The 20,651-nt window shown below is 33.1% G+C and overlaps 2 protein-coding genes across 3 annotated transcripts in view; one reads left to right on the top strand and one right to left on the bottom strand.

The window, feature by feature from the left end:
- LOC131001622 (H/ACA ribonucleoprotein complex subunit 4) overlaps positions 1 to 20,651 on the top strand; it is an 806,367-nt gene that overhangs the window by 387,837 nt on the left and 397,879 nt on the right. The window lies entirely within an intron of this gene.
- LOC131001873 (zeatin O-glucosyltransferase-like) lies at positions 14,122 to 15,830 on the bottom strand. The gene has a single exon (XM_057928508.1). It carries the CDS (start codon positions 15,669 to 15,671, stop codon positions 14,262 to 14,264), a length of 1,410 nt encoding a protein of 469 aa, XP_057784491.1. The 5' UTR covers positions 15,672 to 15,830; the 3' UTR covers positions 14,122 to 14,261.

The raw sequence follows: 20,651 nt of genomic DNA, 5'->3' as shown, positions 1-20,651 counted from the left end.
TCACCACTCTCAATACACTCAATAACTTTTTCTCCACTCTTAGTGTTCGTTTAGTTCAAATAGATGAATGAGAAGGGAATGGAATTAAATAAAAAAGTGGAATGATAACAATAATCATTACTTATATTGAATCTTTGGTTTAACAATTGAAAGGAATCGTTAGTAAGTGATTCCATTTCTTTTGTTACCCTTCTATTTTGAGGGGTAATAAATTGAGTGATTGAGTTGCCCTTAATTAAGGGTAATGGTTAACTCATTACCCAAACCAAACAATAAGTAATTGATTCAACTAATTGAATCTCTGTCCAATCTCTAAAAACATCCAATCAAACGCGGGCTTAATATATTAATTTTTTTCTTAAAACTTGTGTCACTCCCTTCTAGGAAGTTCTTTTTATGGACGAAAGGAGTAACATTTAAAAATAAAAAAGAAAGAAAGGGACTGAGATTCAGTGTACTACACTTGATGTCTCATTTTGTATCTCACCTTCAATTTTATTTATTTTCTTATACAATTTTCTCCAATTTTTTTTATTATTAGCTAGGGTTTATGACTTTATTCCGTCTAATTATATAATTATTTTTTATTATTTAATTTCATTTATATTAGCTAATAATAGGTTGATAAATTTAAAGTTATGGTGTAAAATTTTATATAATTTTTAATTTTTTGACATAAAAATTTAATATAATTAATAATATTAGTAATAATTTTTTTATAAAAATATTATTAAAAGAATAGATATAATTGTGGGACATAGTGGTACACACAAAATTGTGGGACATTGAATCTCAAATTACTTCTACATAATTTTATTTTAAATATGTTTTTAATATAATATATATCAAATTAAAGTTCTCTTATCATGATTTTTAATTTTGTTGGATTTTATTAAATTGTAAGATATTTATTTTGGTTCGTCTCGAATTGGATCTATAAAACTAAATATAATTCGTTTTAAAATTACTATAATTAATAAATTGATGTATTTTTAACACTTTTTAAATTTTATATAAAAATCAGAATTGGTCAAAAGTTAATGTAATTATGTGTCAATAATTTTATATAATATTCTCTTTGTCTCATTTATATTGATACATTTTTCTTTTTAGTTTGTCTTATTTATAATAATATTTTTCAAAAATAGTAGTATGTAATTTTTATCTTTCTTATACATAAATTAAATAAATAGTCTTTATTCATTTTATATTTTGAATACCTTATTTTAATTTTTGTATCCAAAGCAAATATGCTAAGATAAGTGGAGGGAGGGAGCGTTAAAATTCAATTATTTAAGTTGAAATGATAATGCGAAAAAGTGAAGAGAATCTTATCGTGAGTGATGACGCATATGCATGCCTAATAATTTGAGAATCAAAAGAAAGAGGGGCGACGTGGCGGACTGGATATTTTTTAATTTGTGGTGAATCAAAGATGTAAGAAGATTGCCTCAAAAAAGAAAGATGCAATAGATGATTGGATAATGATGCATGCATGCGTGATTCCATTGGTGCGAGTGTTTCTCACTTTGGTGTTGAATCGACAAAATTAATTGTTCAAATTCTTTAGAATGGATAAGATCCAGCCGCAACTTGGCAATTGACATGCCGACTTCTTAAACACGGTTGCTGGATTCGTATTTTAATTTGTTGTGATATTCTGCAACTAATTACACATGCACGTGTCGTGATAATACTAATATTTTTATATATGGAGGATTGTGTAGCACCTGGCAATATGTATACCCGATCATCGTCTTGTATGAGATAAGTTTGAATAAGTTGAAACTACAAAACGACATAAACTGCGGATCTAAATATAATTAAATATAAACCGCTTTATGAATTGGGGCTCATAAAACAGCTCACACTACTTTCTTGTAAGTTGCGATTCCATCTAAATTTATTACTAAAAGAATCTTACGTCGTATATTCCAACTATTTAAGCTCAATCTCGCTAGTGGATTCAAGATCAATATTCAAAGGAATTATGACATAAAGGTACACGAATTTTTAAAAAATTTATAATTTTCACCTCAACTCTTTTAATTAAATCAAAAAATATTATAAATAAAATTATATTTTTATTATAATTTTTATCACAGTTTGACTTTTTAATATTTGTATTTGCATTTTTCCATTTTCTACATTACTAAAAAATTCACTCATAGTCTACAAGTTTAAACTGTAGACTAGGTGTATTTCGCAATGTAGAGAATTATAGTGATATAAGATGGGAAATATAAGAATGCAAATACGTACAGGTGTTGCAAAATGCAACAAGAATTCTATTACTGTGCATTTAAGAAATTTGATTTCTCACAAGTGTGTGTGTGTGTATGAAGCAGTTCAATAGAGACCAATACATATTCAAATAACAAAGATCAAATCTCATGCGTTGATATTATCTAATCTAACGGTCAGCATTTGTTCGTTCAACGTTCAACGGGATTTTGTGTTGAACGTATACAGGGTTCGAACCCAAACGTTCAATAAAATTATTTGTATGCTCGTTTAACGTTCAACGGGAACTACTGACATGTTCAATAGTTCTACATTATCTACTTATTTGTTGGTCTCCATAGAATCTAATCATATATATATATATATATATATATATATTGGAATAAAAATAATTTTAAGTGTATAAAATATAAACCAATCCTATCCATTGGATCTTCAAGATCTTGTGGACTAAAATTGGACAATTTCAGGGCTCTTTATTCACCCATATAATGCTGAAGGATATTATAGTAATTCACAATCACGGATTCCTAAGCAATTAAGTGTATCTATTTAATTAATATAAACTTCTTTCCATATATGATGATATCTCTAATCTTTAACACTTAACCTAAACGTAAAAAATTAGAAAAACAGAAACACAAGTTTTTATATTGGCAAAAGTACAGAAAAGGTGTAACTCCATTAATCGTAGTTCTTCCTCAAAGGTGAAAATGATTTTCAGTCAGGTAGTTTTCATCTTCATATTTTTCATCCACATGGAGTTTGCTGAAATTCGTAACGACATTACTTATAATTCGTGACTATATTAAAAATCTCCCAGGTTACAACATTACTTTCAGTTCGAGCATATATTATATTCGCAAAGTATTAAATATAATTCGTAACAAAAGTACTTCTAATTCGTGCATAGAATGAAAAATTTCCATGTTACATAAAAACATAATTCATTCAAAAGTACTTCAAATTCGTAGCAGCATTACCTATAATTCATTACTACATTAAAAATTTCTCAGGTTACAAAAGTACTTCCAATTCGTAATAAAAGTACTTCCAATTTGTGCATAGAATGAAATTTTTGCATGTTACATGAAAATATAATTCGTAACAAAATTGGCGTCAATTTTGTATTTCCATATAACAAAATTGAAAATTTCTTACGCACTACATGTTGGATAAGGAAAGTCAATTATGTAATAAATCTGTATTTTCATAAATCTAAATTTCCATAACAAAATTGGCGTTAATATTGGAAACACGTAGGTTGGATAAGGAAGGTCAATTATTTGATACCAATTTTACCCTAACTTGATAATTTCTTACGCATTACATGTTATTGACCCACGAATTGAATGCATACGAAATAAGAGATCAAGACCGTAGATTAATAATTATTTGTGGTCAGATTAGTTTTTATTTTATACACTAAGGATGCCGGTTCATAGATCCGAATCCAAGGGTGTTTTCACCCTAGCCCAACCCTATATATATATATATATATATATATATATATATATATATATAGGGTGTGGTTCTAGAGAGAACTACATTATTTGTGAGAACGGGAGAACCATCAAATCTAATGCATTCACTGTAAAAATTAATGCATCCGCTGTTAAAATTAATGCACTCAAAAAAATAAAAAAAAATGCTCCCTTCAGGATTCGAACCCAGGATCTGCATTCATCCAACAATATGATGCATCCACCGTAGATCTTGATGATCGAATGACTAAAAATGGTTCCCCGGTCTTCTTTTATTTATGGTTCTTTCCTGAACCTCTCCCTATATATATATATATATATATATATATGAAAGAGTTCAATGGAGACCATCAAAATTTCAAAAAACGGAGACCAAATCCTATGCATCGATTTACGTAATCTAACGGTGATCATTCGTCCAATTATATTTCTGATTTTTCGTTTATTTTATATAATAAAGGTCATGTTTGTCATTTATTCTTGTGTATATTCGTTTAGTTGAGTAATTACAACTAATTATATTTTTTAATTATGGAACATTTTATGGGAGATACGTTAGATACGTCAATAACTCATTCACAGAGAATCTCCATCATTTGTTGCTTCTGTTTCACATCGTCAATCGTAGTTCTTCATCGTCAATAACTCATTCACAGAGAATCTCCATCATTTGTTGCTTCTGTTTCACATCGTCAATCGTAGTTCTTCATCGAACTTATTTTTACTGTTTCTGCTTCAAAGGATTGTAAATGTAAAATATGAAATATAATGCAATGTACAACACGAACGAACGTTACAATGAACGGAAATAACAAGTTTTTTTTATGTTGACAATATTTTTATTAGATGATAATAACGTTAATTTATATGATAGTTTGTTCAATAATTACTTTTAGCTGATGTATATATTGATAAGCTATGTACACACAAATCACAAATTAAAATATATAGAAGTGCATATATAAAAAAGATAAAATGAAATTTAATTATTTTTCAAATATATAAGTAGACGTGGGAAAAATATATAACTCGGTGCAAATTAAAATCTATAGAGATGCATGTACGAAAAGATAAATTATAGTTCATTTTTTAGTTTCAACAATAGAATTATAAGTTCGATGCAAATTAAAATCAATAGAAGTGCATTTACAAAAAGATAAAATGCAGTTCAATAGAATTTCATATAGAAGTTCATATACCAAGTTGCAAATTAAAATTTATAGAAATGCATGCATGAAAAGATAGAATGCAATTCAATTATCTTTTAAAGATAGAAGTGTATGAAAGATGATAACTCAATGCAAATTAAAATCTACGAAAGTGCATATTTGAAAAGATAAAATGCATATCAATTTCTTCTGAACACACAAGCGCGTATATAAAATGCAATTTAATTATCTTTTAAACATATATATATATATATATATATATATATATATATATATATAGAGAGAGAGAGAGAGAGAGATAGAGAGAGAGAGAGAGAGGGAAGAGTTCAATGGAGAACACTAAATATTCAAAGAACGGAGAATATTGAACGTGTCAGTAATTTCCTTTGAACGTTAAACGTTCGTACCAGTCATTTCGTTGAACATGAGCACGAATAATTTTTGGGGTTATGGGATTCAATCCCCTATATGTTCAACGCCATGTTCGACGAAATGACTGTTACGAATGTTTAACGTTCAAGGAGAATTACTGACACGTTCAATGTTCTCTATTATTTGAATATTTGTTGTTCTCCATAGAACCTAACCCTATATATATATATATATATATATAGTTAAGTTTCATTGAGAACTGCAAATAAGTAGAGAATGGAGAATCATTGAACATGCCAGTTATATGGGTTGAACATACTAATAATTTTATTAAACGTTTGGGGTTTTTGGGGTTTGAACCCTGAATACGTTCAACACAAATTACCGTTGAACGTTAAACGAACGAACGCTAATTGTTAGATAAGATCAACGCATGAAATTTGGTCTCTGTTATTTGAATATATATGGTTCTCCATCGAACTTTCTCCTATATATATATATAGGAGAAAGTAAATGTTTGCAAAGAAATGAGAAGCAATTTCAGCCATTAATATTATCTAATCTAACGACAACGTTCGTTCATTTAACGTTCAACGGAAATTATGTTGAACTTATACAAGGTTCGAACCCCCAAACCCCCAAACGTTCAACAAAATTATTCATATGTTCAACCGCTTCTACTGACATGTTCAATGTTTCTCCATTCTCTACTTATATCCTTATCCATAGAATGCAACCCTATATATATATAGGCCAATGTTCAATGAAGAAGGCCTAAATGTAAGAGAAAAGAGAGAAGTAATCTCATCTGTTGATCTTATCTAATCTAATGGACATGATTTATTCACGTCATGTTCAACGAAAAAACCTGTTGAACATATGGGGGTCGAACCCCAGAACCCCCAAATATTTGATGAATGTTCAACGAAAAAATTCGTTGAATATGGCGTGAATAAATCACTTCCGTTAGATTAAATCAGATCAACAGATGAGATTACTTCTCTCTTCTCTCTTACATTTACCCGGACCAGAACCAGAACTATTAATTACCTGTTGAGCTATAAAGCAACGGTTCTGGTTCTGATTCTAGACCCGACCCGCTCAGACCCAGAATCTAATCAATCCAGACCCAATTTGACCCATTTGTTTCGGGTCCGATCCATTAACTTTTTTTTTTAATTTTGAATCCTTTTTTTTAATTTCGAGTTCGGTCCGACCCGACTTTAAACATTTTTTAAAAATTCGACTCCGATACAACCCGACCCGTACACATATAGTAGTAATTAAAGCAGGCTAATTGCTTAATCACGTGAGCTTTGTACGTGATCTATGAGAGAGAGAGAGAGAGAGTGTGTGAGAGATTAAGATGATATATTATATGGTTTGATGCAGACAAACAATTACATGGTGCATATTTCTGAAAATGCAAAAATCGGCCAAATAAAATTCAAGCAATGATTATTAAACAAAGGGGCACATCACATGCCACATGAGTTCCAATAATTTGAACTTGTGAACTGAAAACTGAATTCATAATATAAACAACAAATATCTAAAAGAACAACTCTCAATATAAAGCTAATCACAATACTAATACAATATAAACTCATAATATAAACAACGAAATGTTGTTGGTATATAAATATATAACAAGAATATATATATGCGACCATCATCATAAAATGAAGCTACTCTGCTCCTTTCTGAGACATCAAAAGCGCATTTTTTTCCGCTTTCAAATACTTCATTTCCTGCATTTACACAAATTCAAGAATGACAACTACAAAGACTTGAACTTAATAAATAAAAAAAAGTAGTTAACAAAAGTGCGCATTACTTATGATTACCATTTCACAACTCATTTTCATCGCCTTCACTTTGTGTACCTAAAGCTTCATCTCGAGGGACGGTACTAATCCGCACTATAAACACATGCAACAACAATTATAAAAACATAACTTAAATAATAAATAAGTATAAAATGATATACTATTAAAAATGATACATACCATTTTCTCTAATTGTTGGAATCCAATCATTGGCAACTACTAATGCCTCAACAGCATCCGGACTCAACTTAGAACGAGCCTCGTCTATGATACGACCACCAAGACTAAACATACTCTGAGGTAACTGTGGTAGCTGGAATGACCAATATATCACGTGTTATCTTTTGCAAAATAGGAAATCAACTAGCATTAATGTTCCACCACTTCAAAATATCAAACTTATCATCTTGAGGAAGTATGGGATCATCGAGATAGATTTTCAACTCTGACTGCTGCAAAGATGAAGCATGAGATTCAACATACCACTGATTGAAACGACTCAAAATACTACTCTGTTTTCCAACTGACGAGCTATTAGAAGTAACCATGCTGGATGGTATGCCACTTCCACCATAAAGGACATAAAGGTCTTCCAATTGATTCTGAACCCTACTTATATGGTGAACAGCAGCATCCTCACCATAAATATGTGTGTAGAGGTACTTAACAATATGGATCTTACATCTAGGATCAAATAACACTGCAACAGTCAATACCAAATTGCAATCCTCCCAATACTTATCAAATTTCTTCTTCATTGGAACACACATTTTCCTAAGACACTCATGCTGACTTCTTTCCCACTGGATCAACTTTAATGAATATCACATATACTTGGGAAGAACACATTTGAAGTCGGATACTTACTACCACTTCATAAAAGGTCCTCAAACACTCAACAACAACTGCAACAACATCTCATTCTTCTGTAGAAGGATTGTAAAAATAGCCCTGATCAATCTGTCATAGTCGAACAAATGCATCCCTCAAAAGTAGTGCCGTCTCGAGTAACTCAAAAGTTGAGTTCCATCTAGTTGGCACATCATTAGCCACTGCTCTTTTATCTTGGAGCTTGCATTGTTGTTTGGCTCTTTCAAACTTTTGCATTGCAGATGGAGTTCTTTCCAAGTATCTCACAGTTTTTCGAATATCATCCAACAAAATTCTAATTTGACCAAGCTCATCTTTACAATCAAATTTAAGATATGTGCACTACAATGCATATGTAACAAATCTCCAGAAAAAGAAATCAATGAATCAGAAACAAACCAAACCTTTAGCTTATTAATCATAGATGAATTGGCACTAGCATTGTCAACAACAATTGAACTCAACTTGTTATCCAAATTCCACTCTATGATCCTATCTTTCATGAAGTTAAACAACTTATCCCCATTATGTGAATACTCAAGCAACTTAAATGCAAGAATTTTTTTTGTGCAAATCCCAAGAATCATCTATGAAAATGAGCAGTCATGCAATAATAAGCTTATGAGAATGCTCAGAAGTCCAAATATATGTCATCAAAGACACTTTGCAGTTGAGATTATCTAATAAACTATAAATCTTCATTTTCTCTTCCTCAAAGATACCAATCACATCAGTCGTAATGGTATTCCTTGAAGGCAATTCAAAATCATGGTTCAAACCATTCAAAAAAACTTCAAAATAATCATGTTCACCTATACTGAATGGATAATTGAGTTTAATACAGGCCACTACCAAATCCCTAATCAAACTTATATTCACTTCTAGGACTTCTATAGCCACTTGTAGAAGTATCTTCAATAATGAATTTCGGGCAAGGGCCTCTAATGTGCTTCGCTAAGCTCGAAGTCCCTGAAGTGCTACTCCAATTCAACTTCTTGTTACAATAATTGCAGTTTGCATCTTTGAACACTCACTTACTAATTTCAATCTTTGTAAAATAATTCCAAACCTGTGAAGCTTTTCTCTTTGTGGCACTACATTTCTTCGATGTTGTTGTAGTGGGAGGCCCCATAGGTTCTTTGTTAATGGCGTAAGCTTCCACAGGTGATGCAGATTGAAAACCTTTACCACTATGAGAAATCTCTTTGTTGGATTCTACCATCTCACTTGGCCTGAGAGAAATCATCAAAATAACTATCATAAGTAAAAAGAAATCATTTCAACAAAGTCATTTCTGTTGCTAAAAATGTATTAAAACAAGTGCAGGCAGCAACACTAACTCCTCATAAGCATATTGCATATATATATATATAGGGGTGTGCTACCGTGAAAGCACATCTTAAAATAAGAAATAAGAGCAATTTTAACATATGAATTTTATGTAGAACACGTATGAATTCACTTTATAAAGGTATGAATTGTGAAAAATAATTTTTTGCTAACTTTTGGAATCGAACTCAGGACCATAAATTCATCCAACAGGATTACGAATCAACCGTAGATTTTGATGATCTAAGGGCTGAAAATGATTCTTATGTTATATCTTAATAAATGCTCTTATTTTAGCCCTTCCCTATATATATATAGGATTCCCTATATATATAGGGAAGTGGTTCAGTGGAGAACACTAAATATTCAAACAATAGAGAATATTGAACATGCCAGTAATTCCCCTTGAATGGTAAACGTTTGTGATAGTCATTTCGTTGAACATGGCGTGAATAAATGCTAAATTTTTGGGGGTTATGAGATTCGACCCCCTATATGTTCAACGAAATAACTGTTACGAACGTTTAACGTTCAAGGGGAATTACTGACATATTCAATGTTCTCTGTTCTTTGAATATTTATTGTTCTCCATAGAACTTAACCCTATATATATTTATATGGTCGCGTTCATTTGAGAAGACGAACACGCCATGTTCAACAAAATATATTGAACATATCAGTAATTACGTTGAACATGCATAAAAATATATTGAACATATACACCATTTTTGGGGGTTCTGGGGTTCGACCCCCTATATGTTCAACGTAAAAATTCGTTGAACATGGCGTGAATAAATGTTGACCGTTAGATTAGATAAGATCAACAGATGAGATTACTACTCTTTTCTCGCTACATTTATGCATTCTCAATTGAACCTTGGCCTATATAGGGCAGCATATATAGGTTCTATGGAGACCAACAAATAAGTAGAGAATTGAGAACTATTGAACATGTCAGTAATTCCCGTTGAACGTTAAACGAACATACAAATAATTTTATTGAACGTTTGAGATTTTTGGGGTTCGAACCCTGTTTACGTTCAACACAAAATCCTGTTGAACGTTGAACGAACGAATGCTAACCGTTAGATTAGATAAGATCAACGCATAAGACTTGGTCTATGTTCTTTGAATATATATTGGTCTCTTTTGAACTTCTCCCTATATATATATATATATATATATATAGGGGGCCGCTCCAATGAGACCCCCTAATTTTAATGAGATCTAGGGCACGATCTAGTGCGTTTATTTTATCAATCCTATGGCTGATATTGTATCTGGAGGGTGATTTTTTTTCGCAGAGTTCGAATCCTGGAGGGAGCAGAATATTTTAAATTTTGTTATTCATCAGTATATACAGCATTGTTCATCAGGATATACGGCCTTGTTCATCAGTATATATGTCTTATTCATTACGAATTTTTTAAATTTTATTTTTCACCAGTATATACATCTTGTTCATTAGATATGCGTTTTGTTCATTAGTATTATATGTCTTATTCATTGTACTCATATTACACGAAAAATAGGGGGTCTCACTGGAGCGCACCCCTATCTATCTATCTATATATATATATATATATATATATATATATAGGGGCGCGCTCCAGTGAGACCCCCTATTTTTCGTGAAACACTAGTACAATGAATAAGACATATAATACTAATGAACAAAACGCATATCTAATGAACAAGATGTATATACTGGTGAAAAATAAATTTTAAAAAATTCATAATGAATACGACATATATACTGATGAACAGGGCCGTATATACTGATGAACAATGTAGTATATACTGATGAATAACAAAATTTAAAATATTCTGCTCCCTCCAGGATTCGAACCCTGCGAAAAAAAATCACCCTCCAGATACAATATCAGCCATAGGATTGATAAAATAAACGCACCAGATCGTGCCCTAGATCTCACTAAAATTAGGGAGTCTCATTGGAGCGGCCCCCTATATAGATATATAGGGAGCGGATCATATAGATCCACCCCCTTTATCATAGTATGTAGATCCCAAATATAGACCACATAATGTGTTTATGTGGTGCGTTAGGAGAGTGACACGTGGCAAATGCCTTCCAAGGGCTTCCAAGGCAAAATATATGCAGAGGTAAAATAGTATTAAAAATTTCAGAAATATATATATATATATAGGCCAAGGTTCAATGAAGAAGGCCTAAATGTAAGAGAGAAGAGAGAAGTAATCTCATCCGTTGATCTTATCTAATCTAACGGACATGATTTATTCACGCCATGTTCAACGAATTTTTTCGTTGAACATATGGGGGGTCGAACCCCAGAACCCCCAAAAATATTGTATATGTTCAATATATTTGATGAATGTTCAACAAAAAAATCTGTTGAACATGGCGTGAATAAATCATGTCCGTTAGATTAGCTAAGATCAACGGATGAGATTACTTCTCTCTTCTCTCTTACATTTAGGCCTTCTTCATTGAACTCAACCCTATATATATATATATATATATATATATATATATATATATATATATTAATTTATTTTATACCAAAAATTCATTTTTTTCCCACGGTCGCGGTCAAAATTATGCATATAATTGAACACAAATATGCACGACGTTGGATAAAAACATGCATGAGAAAGTATCTCTATGCAATCCCTCTGGTATATCTCGTTGCATATTTGTGTGTAACGCTATGCATATTTATGTTTACCTTTATGTATATTCGTGTTCAACTATATGCATAGTACCAAATGACACAGTCAGGTGACGACGTGTCATATATATTCTCATGTATATTTCTATCCAACGTTATGCATATTTGTGTTTACATTTATGCATATTGTGTTCAATTATATGCCTAATTTTGATGACGACGGCCGAGCGAAAAAAATGAATTTCGGTTTTTAAAAAAAAGTAATTATTTTTTAAACAAAATAATTTATTATTATTATTATTATTATTATTATTATTATTATTAGTATTATTATTAATTTTTTTAATTACCAAAAATTGTATTCCTATTTCATCCCTATGCGTATTTTGCCTTGGAAGGCATCTGCCACGTGTCACGCTCCTAATGAGCCACGTAGTCAAATTGTGTGGTCTAGATTAAGAACTATATACTATATATGAGGGGAGTGAAATATACAGGATCTCATCCTCATCTGCTGCCCCATTTCCCCCAATCCTGATCTTCGTCGCCACTCATTCTCCTTCCCGTCACCATTGACGCTGCCCGCCGCAACCACTACCCATTGCCACTGACGTCGTCCGATGTTCGTTGCGCTTCCTCTCTCCGCCGCTCAATGCACATTTGACGCACCCTTCCCAAAACCTTAATTCCTATAGCCGCATCTTTCCCCCTCTTTTTTTTTCTCTCTCTCTCTGCAACTGATGCCCCCACTGTGCATCCCCCATCTCTCTTCGGCTCGTGCCCCCTTCCCAAACCTGCGCACATCTACCACCTCTCTCCCCAAACCCTAACTATCCCTCTCCATTCTCGGACGCATGTTCACAGACGACATATCGACAACGAGCACCTTGTTATCGCCCGCTGGCATGGGGTAGATTTTCAATTCAACGTTGTGGATGGTTTCATTGGCACAAATATGGAAATACTTTCCGTCGAGTACTGTTCGAGTGAATCGATATTGAAGATTTTGGTGTATTTCTCTGATTTGCCACTCCAAATCGATTTAAGTTTACATTACTTGGTTGGCCTCTTTGAAGGCCTTGTCGCCCCAGGATCCAGTGACGATGTCGTCGGGGTTGGATAGGTTGAGCGAGACGGTGGTGAACTGTGTCGGCGTCACCTTGGAGGAAGATGACGGTGTAGTCAGAGGAAGAGATCGATTATTACACATTTTTTCGCAAAAGTATGTAATAATAATAAAAATGTGTAATTCAAAAAAAAAGTGTGTAATAGTTTATTTTACAATGTTACACATTATAAGGGTATTTTTGGTAAAAAAAAATGTTACTATTTTCACAATTTTATTCGTATAGCTAGTATTTCCTTTTATTATTTGATTCTGATTAAAATAGGGTGTTGTCTGTTTTAAATAATTATGATTTGTATTACGCGTATTGCTTAGGAGGTGGTATATATAATCGTACAAGTTTATACACTATTTTTGCCCTTTTGATTTATTAACAAAAGTCATGTGTTCTGTATCTAACAGAATATCAAAATGTTATACATCTTATATTATTCGTATCAAATTAGTCATGATAATAGTAAATGAGTTTAAATATGAACGTAAACATCATCTCTTCACGCAGCACGACTTATCTCGGTGTCTAGCTAATATAAAATTTAGACAAATTTATTTGGGAGGTAACTAAGAAAAAGACCGTCTTGTCGTGAGATGTGTACGTGTTATATAGTATTTTATAATGTGCCCATAAGCTATGGATATGCTTGAATTATAAATAATCTTCCTTGTACCATATCGGTGGTAGCAGTGGTGGAAGACGAAGAAGAAGAGACAAAATAGAAGTGAACCGATTCGCTAATTTAAATTAGTTAGTTTATAAGGAAATTAATAATTGTTAAGTCATTCTTACTGATTAATAAGGTTTAAACGAATGGATTGAAGACAATTTTTTATGGTATATCAGGTTAATAAAGTTGTAAGTTCAATATATATTGTCACTTATATTTGTTTAATTATTAATTTGTATATTACTTCATATTATTAATTAATCATGTGGTACGAACCGTATTATTTCAAAACTCAATTTTTATGCAATATTCAACACAATTTGGGTCTGGTATGTGTTGATCGAGTGCTTCACTACTTGAATAATGCATGAAAACTGAAAACTCAAATATAAAGTAGAGAAAAGTTTATTATTTTTCTTACAATAATAGTTACGAATTACAAACACTTAATTTGTTTAATTCCAAACAGAAGAGCTTCAAATTCACCAAACAACTCATAAATATTAATCTACAGGAGTATATCTATCTGGTAATATGAGTAACGAAGGAATCCATCTCCAACCGCGTAGCGCCGCCCTCCGCCGCCGCTCTCCTGACAATTTCACCCACCTCCTCCGCCTTCCGCCGCATTTCCTCCGACGCCATCAGCCTCCTCAGCGCAACGGCAATCGCCGGCGCCCTCAAAACCTCATTCCTCTTGCCCCAATCCCTCACCACCACACCCACCCTGAGCACCTCCGTCATCAACACCGCGTTCCGAGGCTGATCGGAGTGCATCGGCCACGCGCCGATTGGTTTCCCCATCGACAAACTCTCTATGCACGAATTCCAGCCGCAGTGAGTCACAAACCCCCCCGTCGCAGAGTGCCCTAATATCTCCAGCTGCGGCGCCCAATCCCTCACCACCATTCCCCTCTCTCTAACCCTCTCCTCGAACCCTTCCGGTACCGGTTTCTCGCCGCCGCCGCCGCAATCGCCTCTGTCTGCTTCCCTCACCACCCAAATGAAATTCACCCCGCTTTCTTCAAGTCCAATTGCCAGCTCCTCGATTTGATCGTCGGGAAATGAAGTTGTGGTGCCGAACGAGACCAATGTTACTGAATTTCGCTCCTTGGTGTTTAGCCATTGCAGGCATTCATGACGGTGGAGGTTATGATCAATTTCTTTCCCATTGATCGAAATCGGATTGAATGGCCCTAACGCCCAATTCCTCTTGCATTTGTATCCGGAGATTTTTTCGATTGAATTTAAGAATTCGCCTTCGATTTCTCTGCAGGTGTTGAAGATGATGCCGGAGTCGAGATCGATGTATTTCTGCTCAGAGACGATGAATTCCATGAATTCCCGCGAGAAGCAATCTTCGAGAGAGGGAATCGCTAGCTTCTGCAGCTCTTCATTGATCGGAAATGGAGTTTCTAAGCCCTCGCTGAAATACAAGAAGATGGAGAAAGCTGAGATGCTGTGGAAAGTGTAGGACTCGGCGTCAGGTATGGAGGCGGCGTCTTGGACGACGGACGACATCAGCGAGTCGTGGATGACGACCACGCGGTCCGCGGTGGACGAGAGGGAGCGGAGGAGGGCGGCGACGGGGTGTCGGAGGTGGGCGACGGCGTCGAATAGGGGTTGGAGGTGGGAGGGGAATTTGTTGGCGGAATTGGGGTTAGGGCTTGGGGATTGGTATTCCGGGAGGGGGAGATCGTCGAAGTGAATGTTGGCGGCGGCGGCCAGCGGATGGGCGCGCTGCCGTGCCTGGTGGTTGTGGGCGGCGGTGGAGGCGTAGTGGACAGGGATGTCGTAGGCGGCTATGAGGCGGCTGAGCTGGAGGAGCTGGTTGAGGTGGCCTTGCGCCGGTAGAGGCACCATGACTACCACCACCTTCCCGCCGCCACCCTCGTTGCGGTGGTGGAGGTGGCCGTCGGCAACTGTGGCCATGGGACTAGGTTTTGTTGATCGGTTTGTGATGAGTTGGAGTTGTGAAAGATGAATATTGCATGTATTGAACGAACATTGCTCTCATCAACTAGGCTTTAATAAGACGTCAGATTAATTCTTATTAAATCAGAACATTATTGTTTTTGAGTTATTTTATTTGTGATGATACAAAATTATGGATGGAAATATTTGGCTTGTGAATTGTGATATGTTAAAGTTCAATATTGTTTCACTATTTTAAAGTATATAATTGGCACGTCAATTTGCAGTTTCAATCATGGGTTTTGCCGACTTTATATAGTTTTAAAATTTCAGAATTTTATTAATTTTGAGAAATATTAATATAGAATACTTTTTTAATTTTAAAAATTATGGTTTTAAATCAAATTAATATGTAGGAGTATAAAATAAATGGATCTATCAGATTCAGTTGCAAAAGATATCATAATTAATTTTATAGTTGCATTCCTATTCCACAATTATTTATTCAAAAGATCACATGAATTCTACATTACGTATTGAATTGGCACACCACATCAACATGTATGATCCTCACTCTTCAGTCCATTATTCATCCAATATTCTCACTGTATTTTATTTTGCAGAGATGTTACACAAACACGAGTTGCACACAGCAAAATACACTAAGAAAATGCATCTATTTCATTAATATTGAGTCCAAAATGAAACCTAATTAAGCAACAAATATAAAACTCATATACTCTATCACGGTTAGAATATTATATATGTAATGTTGGGATTTATCTGAATTCTGGAAGGAGATATCAGCGACACGAACCCCACCTTCACGCTGCCGCCATCGATCTTCGAGGGAGATTGGAAATTTTTTGGTGAGAAATAAAATATTCATGTCAAACATCTACACTATTAATAAGGAACGTGCATGTGACGGAAGATTAATAAGTGATACAATTGTACCAAGACGTAGGATACTATATATCTTCTTATATCCTACTTGTGAATTTATCAATTCTAATAAACAATTGTTGATTAGTAATATTCCTCCAAAAAATTTTGTTAATTAGTAATAAAATATAAAAATAATTATATACTCAATTAGGTAAACTATATACTCTAGTTAATAAGCATAAAACTAAACTAAAAGATAGAAAATTGAAATTGAAAAAAAAAGAATGCGAAAGTAATTTTAGAAAATGAAAGTGGTACAGAAGAGGCTAGCATAAAATGGAACACTGGATTCAAAACTATGGAGTATATTTTAAACAAGAAAAAAACTTGTGTGAACCATGAGCCCTTCCTTATAATAAGAATAATTAATTTTTTAAAATTATATATAAAATTAAATGATATTTTATTAATTATTATTAATCTAATTAACACTAATATGGGTGGTTCTCGAGGGAATGAGATTCAATGTATCACATTTTATGTCCCACTTTGTATCCTACTTTCAATTTTGTTTAATTTCTTATATATATTTTCTTCAATTTCAATTTTATATGTTTTAGTTTAATTTTGTGATTATTAACTAGGGTTTAATTATTCCATCAATCTAGGGTATATAATTATTTTTTATCATTTAATTTCACTTTTATTAGCTAATAATAGGTTGATAAATTCAAAGTGATGGTATATATTTTTTAAAAAATTTAATTTTTTAAAATAAATATGAAATATAATTCATAGTATTATAATAAATTTTATTTTATAAAAAATATTTTTAAAATAATAGATATAAGCATGGGACACAGTGACACACATAAAATTGTGAGACGCTGGATCTCATCCCGTTCTCGAGGGCACTGAGATCGGTAAAAATAAATTTAATTAATACTAGTACTCGAGCAAACTATATACGGTAAAAATAAAACGAAATTGATTACGGGAGCGAGAAGTACAACTGAGATCGATTATTCTGTCGACATGCGCCGAAATGATAAATAAATTTAATTTATAAAAAAAGAGGCGTAGTTGGAAGCCTTAAATGGAAACCCAGCTTGTCCCCTTCTATACCAAAATAGGATGTTGGATAAAGAATGAGTGGTAACTTTGTAGCACCAATTTGTGATTGCAACTTGCACTCTGCAGCCAAAGATACAGTTCTATCTCTTTATACAAACTAACAAAAACTGCCCACTACAAAATCAAACAGACCCTACCCACAAGATATCTTTCGAGGCCTAGATGAGTTTTTTTTATTGTGATAATAGATTTCAATTATTTGATTGTGTATATTATGTGTGTATACATACAAAAGATTAACTTGTGTCATATTGTTTGTCAAGTTGTGTAATTGATTGTGATTACAACAAGCTTCAATTATTTGATTCTTTCTGTATTATATCAATATATATGTATGCATATACAAAAGCTTTGTGTCTGACTGTCTAACGATTCTTCAATAATTTCAAAATCTAATCATGTTCAAACCCAAGCACAGGCCTAGAGCTCAGTGTTAGAAGGCCCCTCGTTAAGGTACTCTATTGTTATATTGCATATGGTACTGTTTGTTAAATTCATTCCAACAATACCAATAATATCCATTTTTAAGCTTTGTCATATAAATATAAAGAAGTGTTACAAATATTTCTTTGTGCATAGCAATGATAATAATCATCAGGGATTCAGGAGGATGATGGTTTGGGCCTTTAGGCCTTTCCAGATAAAAAGAAAAGGCCTTCTGGCCCAATTATTTCAAGGCCCAAATGGAATTTAGTGCTAGCAGAGGAGGGAGAGGACTGTTTTGGCGTTTTTTAAGGTAAAGGAGAGAACTATTTTCATTTTGTTTTATATATCTTATTTTCACATGGCCCAATAACTTTAAGGCCCAAATGGAATAAAATGTTAATCTAGTTTTACGATTAAATTTGTCAAAAAAAAAAAATAATAAAAAATTATACTTAGAGCTAATCATTTGTTGGTTTGGGAGTACACGCAAGTAGGGGTGTCAAAACGGGGCGGGGCGGGTACCCTACCCGACATTTGCGGGTACCCGACCCCGATTTTTGCCGATTTCTTCTACCCGATACCCGTCCCGACATTGTCGTCGGGTACCCTAATACCCGATGCGGGTACCCGACGCGGGTATTAGGGTACCCGCAAACCCGCAATTCAAGTAATTTTTGGTATTTTTACTTTTTTTTAGCTAATTAAAATTTAAATTATAATTGCTATTTTATTTGAGAGTTCTGACCTAAGTTCCGTTTTTCTCCATTCATTTAATTTAGCATTCTGATATGTTTCAAACTTTCAATGTAAACAAGTAAACCACATATTTCGTATTTGAATCCAATAGCAATCAAATTCGAAACTACTTCAATTACAATACATTTGGATTCAATTACCTTCAAAACTCAAAATTAATTCGGAGTTATAATGCATTTTGAGTCATGATATTTAACCACGCAAATCATTGCACATACTTATCCAAAAATATTAGTGACAATACATATAGACTATGATTATTGTTCTTCTATATTACGTTGGTTTGTTCTTCGGTTATCTTCTTCCCTTCAGAAATCAAAAATCAAAATTAAGAATTAAGCATTTAAGTTTTAAGTTTTAAGTTTTAACAATTTAAATTATATAAAATAATAGAAAAAATATACTATTAAATAATTGTTATGCGGGTATTCGGGTATACCCGATACCCGCAAATTTTGCCTATCTAATACCCGATCCCGACCCGTGTCCCGCCTTAGTCGGGTATAGGGTACCCGATACCCGCTCGGGTATCGGGTTCGGGTCGGGTATACCCGATACCCGCTACCCGTTTTGACACCCCTACACGCAAGTATATTGATGAAGTAAGACAAGAAAAGCATCCTCTTTTCTTCCCAACTTCCCATGATAGTATATTCTCTTTAACATTTTTTTGTAAGAATAAACAGATAATGTGGCATAGTAGGATATTTTTGTCATTAGGGCTCATTAGTTACGCCCTATAGAATAATGTGTGATATGTTTGATTAAGATGTCTCTTAATTACTTTATATCGTATTAATATCATGCTTAATAGAATGTATTTAAATATATATATATAATATAATATATTATTTGGTATAATTATAATTAAGATTTGTATTATGTATACCACCTTAGTAGGTAGTATATAAAACTCCTCGAATCAATATAATATTTTTAAATTTTTAATTTATAAAGGGTTTGTGTTTCGTATTACTTTTACCAAACAAGATATTGAGATATCATAGACATATTATACACTCTAATTACCTGTACCAAATGAGCCCTAAATAAGTTCTGCAAAAGCGAACAAGATATTGTTTTGGGGATGGAGGAAGTGGCTTATAGTTTGGAGTTGGACTTATTTTACTAGCTTGAAGTATTTTTTGCCACTTCTAGTTTGGAGCTGGACTTATTTTACTGGTTTGAAGTTTTTTTTTTTTTTTTGAACACTACTGGCTTAAGATATTTAAATCTAGTGCGTTTACCTTAATGAATAAATTTATCATGAGGAAATGATGGATAATAAAAATTTATGCTCATCCTTAAAATGAAAATAAGGAAGAAAAAATGATGAATTTATCTTATGAATAAAATGTAAAAAAAAAAAGATATTTAAAGGCATAAATTTTTATTATTCATCATTTTTTCATGATAAATTTATCCAATTAAAATAAACGCACCCTAAGTGTTTTTAAATCATTCAACGACAATAAATCTTGGAAGGAAATGAACACAAGATCTAGAGTATCTTGACTTTAAATATTAAAAAAAAGAGTTGCTTCATGTTTTTTCTTCTAGAGAATCAACTTATTGGTGCGCATGAAATATTCCAATTCAGAAAATAAAGTAAAAATTCAAATTTTCCACGCTTAATAGTCAAGACTCAAGAATACAACAAAAAGATAACATAATCTAATCCAAACTATTCATTGATAAAAACATGAGCTTCTCTCTCTCTCTCTCTCTGCTTATCTCAATCTTAGCCTCGCTACAAATCTGTGTGTTGTCAATTAATTATAGCAAAGAGTTTCT

Source organism: Salvia miltiorrhiza, chromosome 1 (assembly GCF_028751815.1).
Source record: "Salvia miltiorrhiza cultivar Shanhuang (shh) chromosome 1, IMPLAD_Smil_shh, whole genome shotgun sequence".
Taxonomy (NCBI): Eukaryota; Viridiplantae; Streptophyta; class Magnoliopsida; order Lamiales; family Lamiaceae; genus Salvia; species Salvia miltiorrhiza.
Note: the sequence above shows the minus strand (reverse complement) of the source record. Positions and strands in the feature narration are given on the sequence as shown.

What these genes read in the sequence shown, in the direction of transcription:
- LOC131001873 (XM_057928508.1), bottom strand. Translation starts at nt 15,671, where the DNA reads ATGGCCACAGTTGCCGACGGCCACCTCCACCACCGCAACGAGGGTGGC.